Below are 5,597 nucleotides of genomic sequence, written 5' to 3'. Positions count from 1 at the left end.
TCGATTGAACAAATAGGATTTATGCAGCAGGAGAGAGCTGTTGAATCCTGCCTGGCAGCTAATTAATGAGCTCATTAGGAGATAGGCTGTGTGGGGAAGGGAGCTGGCCTCCCAGCTCGGAGCTCGGAGCTCTGAGGATGTCCGGAGCCACACCTGGACCAGATGCTTTTCTTGCAGCAGGAGACAGACCGCTGAGGCCTGGCTGGAGAGGGGCGCCCCTTGCCAAGCTCCCCAGACTCTGTCTTGTAGGTCTGACCTTTCCAGAGAGTAGCCGTGAGGGGGCCCCTACCAGCCTCCTGGGGTGTATGCTTGGCTCGCTGATTGCGGTGGGAAGGCAGGGGGCAGGCATGTGCCCAGGCCCCTGCCCTTGGACTCTGGCTATAGGCAGTGCCTTCCCCTTCAGTGAGGCTCTGGGGAGTGGGAGGCCTTGGGAGCCTTTGGCTGGTCTTGGCACCTCTCAGAATGAGGCATCTGCTCAGAGACTCTGGGTTACCATCTTCCCCACCTTGGCACTTCAGGGTTCTGCAGGGGGCAGGCAGCCTCAGGCCCCCAGGTAGACCTCCACGAGGCCTCCCACAGAGTGCATGCGGTAGAAGACCCCCAGAGGCAGGCCGAAGTTGACGATGGCAAACCATATCCGGTAGCCGTAGAAATCCTTTTCTAGCCCGTTCTCAAACTCCGGGTGTATGCCAAATGCGGGCATCATCCACAGCTGGGGGAGGGGATGGTGCTGTTAGGGAAGGGCTCTCCTGTGCCCCAGGGCACTCAGCTCAGGGGAGGCAGCCCTCAAACCTGCAGCCCCTCCAGTGCCAGCCCCATCTCCCACTCAATCTTCCTCTAACCTTTGGGCTTTCAGTGCAAGCTCTTCTCTTCCCCAGATCTTTCTTGCCCTACTGCAGCAGGCCTTAGCCATTCCCAGCCATCTCCCTGAGCTTGCTTGGGGCCAGCCTGAACTTCAGATGGGTCAGGAGACGCCAGGCTCTGCCACCTGTGAGGAGCAGCAGGAATTCCCAGCGTGCCACCTGCTCTGTCAAGCTAGGCACCCCCACCCTGTGCCCTGAGCTCAGGCTTCACTCCTCTGTTAGCTACTTTTTATTTTTATTATTTATTTATTTTTTAAGACAAGGTCTCACTCTGTCACCCAGGCTGGAGTGAAGTGGCAGGATCAGAGCTCACTGCAGCCTCAACCTCCCGGGCTTAAGTGATCCTCTCACCTCAGTCTCCCAAGTAGCTGGGACTATAGGCATGTGCCATCATGCCCAGCTAATTTTTTAATTTTCTTTTGAGGTGAAGTCTCGCTCTGTCGCCCAGGCTGGAGTGCAGTGGCGCGATCTCAGCTCACTGCAACCTCCACCTCCTGGGTTCAAGCCATTCTCCTGCCTTAGCCTCCTGAGTAGCAGGGACTACAGGTGCGTGCCACCATGTCTGGCTAATTTTTTGTATTTTTAGTAGAGACAGGGGTTCACTGTGTTAGCCAGGCTGGTCTTGATCTCCTGATCTCATGGTCTTCCTGCCTCGGCCTCCCAAAGGGCTGAGATTACAGGCATGAGCCACCGCACCCAGACTAATTTTTAAATTTTTTGTAGAGGGTCTCCCTGTGCTGCCCAGGTTGGTCTTAAACTCTTGGGGTCAACTGATCCTCCTGCCTCGGCCTCCCAAAGTGCTGGGATTACAGGTGTGAGCCACTGTGCTCCATCATTTCTGCTGGTTATGACCCCTGCCCCCTCCTACCTTCCTGTCCAAATTCTACCCATTCCTCAGGGAATGGCTATGCAGGCCCACAGTTCCTTTACTGAGCTCCTAATGCACTTCAGAGCCAATTTATTATTCTCTGCCTGGATCAAATGTTTCATATCCAGGCTATGTTTTCAGTGCATTGAGGGCTTGGGGTCAAACAACCCTGAGTTTCCCAGCCCTCCACTTACAGGCTGTGGATACTTGGGCAGGTCCAATAACCTAAGCCTTAGTTTCCTCCTCTGTGGAAAGGGACAGCAGTAGTCTCTGTTACATGGAGTTACTGTGGTGATTCAATGAGGTGTGGAGATATTGCAGGGAGAGGTGTACCCGGGACTTCCACTAGGAACTGGGCAACCATTAGCAACATCTTCCACTAGGAGTGTCTTAGAAAATCAGGTACTTCCAGGATGGGTGCGGTGGCTCGAGCCTGTAATCCCAGCACTTTGGGAGGCTGAGCCGAGTGGATCACGAGGTCAGGAGTTCAAGACCAGTCTGACCGACATGGTGAAATCCTGTCTCTACTAAATATACAAAAAAATTAGCCAGATGTGGTGGCGTTCACCTGTAATTCCAGCTACTCAGGAGGCTGAGGTAGGAGAGTTGCTTGAACCTGGGAGGCGGAGGTTGCAGCGAGCTGAGATCATGCCACTGCACTCCAGCCTGGGCGACAGAGCGAGAATCTCAAAAAAAAAAGAAAGATAATCAGGTACTTCCTGATCTCTTCCTTTAACTGAATCCAGGGATGATTAATTCAGTGGTCTTCCCAAGTAGGCAGGAAGTTTCTGGAGGGTAGAAAGGGAGTTTCTGGAGGGTGGAAATCTTACATATTTGTTTGTGAAGAGCAGTTAGCCAAGTGCTTGGCACATTCATTCATGCGAGGCACCCTGTAGGGAACTGGGGGGAAGCTCTTTTTTAAATTTATTTTTGAGTTGGAGTCTCACTCTTGTTGCCCAGGCTGGAGTGCAGTGGCGCGATCGCGGCTCACTGCAACCTCCGCCTCCGGGGTTCAAGCAATTCTCCTGCCTCAGCCTTGGGGGGCACTCTTAAGCATCATCAAGATAGTTGGAAAGGGGTATGTGTCCTTGATCCATCCCTTTGTGAGTAAGGCTTTCTGGGTCTGCCTGGCCACCTCAACCCCCGAGACCTCTTAGCCCAGCCACTTACTGTGATATTGCAGACGATGAGGAAGAGTGAGATCTCCTTGAGTGCCCGCCGCTTCCAGTTGAGGTGGCTGTAGAAGTGGATGTAGGCCAGCGATGCCCGCCTCAGGCCCTGGCCCAGCTCCAGCAGGGAGCCTCTGCGGGGAGGCTCAGCCTCCTGCTTCCCTACCACGCCCTCGGGAACTGCCTCCCAGAGTGGCCGCCGGTGCAGACCCTCGATGATGAAGAGGTTCTGGGCGATGTGCTGCAGGATGAGCAGCAGCGAGTAGGCCAGGATGAGGCGGTTGAGCAGCTCATGTGGGCGCGTGGCCACAATGGCCACGATGGAGAAGTAGGCGATGCCCATCTGGCCCAGTGCAGCGCCCATCAGCAGCACCACATCCAGGCTGCGGGTGGGGTTCTTGACTGTGTCCAGCTCTCGCTCCTCCAGCCCGTGTATGGCTGTGCCCGCCAGGCATGCCAGGCTCATGGTGGGCAGCACAGCCACATAGAAGGCATAGTAGAGGATGAAGTACTGGAAAGCAATGACAGGGCCACTGGCCTGGATCTGGAAGAGCACGAAGACACACACGCCTGCCAACAGCACCAGCAGGCCCAGCAGCGGCCCAAAGATGACCCCGTGCAGGTGGAAGGGCGTGATGCCAGGGTGGGCATCCATGTGGTGTGCCACATGGCGGCCCACATTCTTCCACATGACAAACAGCACAGCACAGCAGATGAGGCAGTACTCAGTGCTGAAGGGATAGAGCATCAGGTAGCCCTTCCGGAAAACTTCACACACGGTGGCATTGAGGCACAGACAGGTGTTGGTCTCATTGCCTGGGGAGAGGGGGCAGGGTGGGAGGGGCCGACATTCAGGCAGGCTCTGAGGAAACTGGCTACACAGATCCCTCCCATTCCCTGAAATACAGCAGAGCTGAAAGGGACCAAGATGTTCATCTTACAGATGTGGAAACTGAGGCCCAGGCACAGAAATCAGAAATCCCACCGAATGGTCTTTTTTTTTTTTTGAGGCGGAGTCACAGTCTGTCACCAGGCTGGAGTGCAGTGGTGCTATCTCAGCTCACTGCAGCCTCTGCCTCTCAGGTTCAAGCGATTCTCCTGCCTCAGCCTCCTGAGTAGCTGGCATTACAGGCATGCATCACCACGCCCAGCTAATTTTGTATCTTTAGTTGAGATGGGGTTTCTCCATGTTGATCAGGCTGGTCTTGAACTCCTGACCTCAGGTGATCTGCCTGCCTTGGCCTCCCAAAGTGCTGGGATTATGGGCATAAGCCACCATGCCCGGCCAGAATGGTCATTCTTTTTCAAAGGAATTGAAGACTTCAGATGCCAGCTTATATAAAGCATTCAAAACATGATGCTGCCAGGTGCAGTGTCTCATGCCTGTAAACCCAGCACTTTGGGGGACTGAGGTGAGTGGATTGCCTGAGGTCAGGAGTTTGAGACCAGCCTGGCCAGCATAGTGAAATCCCATCTCTACTAAAAACACAAAAATTAGCTCGGTGTGGTGGCAGGCGCCTGTAATCTCAGCTACTCAGGGGGCTGAGACAGAAGAATCGCTTGGACCAGGCAGGCAGAGGTTGTAGTGAGTTGAGATCATGCCATTGCACTCCAGCCTGCGTGACAAGAATAAGACTTTATCTCAAAAAAAAAAAAAATCATGATGCCAGCCAGGTGCAGTGGCTCATGCCTGTAATCCCAGCATTTTGAGATGCCAAGGCAGAAAGACTTCTTGAGCTCAGGAGTTCAAGATTGGCTTGGGTAACATGGCAAAACCTCGTCTCTACTAAAAATAAAAAACATTAGTTGGGTGGCACACGCCTGTAGTCCCAGCTATTTGGGAGGCTGAGGTGGAAGGATCACTTGAGCCTGGGAAGTTGAGTCTGCAGTGAGCCGTGTTTCCACCACTGCATTCCGGTCTGGGTGACAGAGTGAGACTGTGTCTCAAAGAAACTAAAAACCAAAACCCAAAAAATCCCCACATGACATCTCAGGTGCCAAATGTCACCTCCACAGATTACTTCCTGGGCTCAAGGGAAAACCCGTGGTAGTGACACCTGAACCCAGCGATCGGCCTTAGCAGCACGCACTGTCAGGTCATCAGTCATTAGTACCTTGGCGTCGGTGTTCTTCAAAGCACGCAGCATCAGCAGGGGCCAAAACTACCTAACCTGAATCTAATCAAGGTTTTGTCCATAATTCCAATTTCAAGTAAAAGTAGGGGAGAGGGACTTGAGGTAAATGCTATCAGGAGGAAGCAACCTGACAAGTTTCAAGATCAGCGGGAAGATACCGACGTAGACTTAACCAAATGCATTGCATGTTTGAACAAACCGTCTGTAAAAGGCATTTCTGGGGCTCACTGGAGAAAGTGGGATATAGACTAATGCAGAGGACAGAATGAAGTTAAAGAACTTTCTTAACATTTATAATAGCATTGTGGTCATGTGGGGGAATATATCTCTTTTTAAAGAGACACACAATGGGCCTGGCATGGTGGCTCATGCCTATAATCCTGGCACTTTGGGAGGCTGAGGAGGGAGGATCACTCCAGCCCAGTAGTTTGAGACCGGTCTGGGCTCAAAATTTTTTTGTATGAGATTCCATCTCTACAAAAATTTGAAAAATTAGCTGGGGGTGCTGGTATGTGCCTGTAGTCCCAGCTACTCAGGAGGCTGAGGTAGGAGAGTTGCTTGA

General features: G+C 52.9%; 1 protein-coding gene across 3 annotated transcripts in view; it reads right to left on the bottom strand.

Moving 5' to 3' along the window:
- The window catches only part of OTOP3 (otopetrin 3), a 14,590-nt gene continuing 8,993 nt past the window's right edge, over positions 1-5,597 (bottom strand). For all 3 annotated transcript variants that reach the window (XM_017535694.2, XM_037741027.1, XM_037741028.1), the window contains 2 exons: positions 2,902-3,716; positions 1-712 (listed from right to left, as the gene is read on the bottom strand). In XM_017535694.2, the coding sequence (XP_017391183.1) occupies positions 542-712; positions 2,902-3,716 (986 nt within the window). In that variant the 3' untranslated portion in view covers positions 1-541. The remainder of the gene's footprint in view (positions 713-2,901; positions 3,717-5,597) is intronic.

This window comes from Cebus imitator, unplaced genomic scaffold (genome assembly GCF_001604975.1).
Source record: "Cebus imitator isolate Cc_AM_T3 unplaced genomic scaffold, Cebus_imitator-1.0 Scaffold93, whole genome shotgun sequence".
Lineage (NCBI taxonomy): Eukaryota > Metazoa > Chordata > Mammalia > Primates > Cebidae > Cebus > Cebus imitator.
This window is presented reverse-complemented; position numbering and strand designations above follow the sequence as displayed.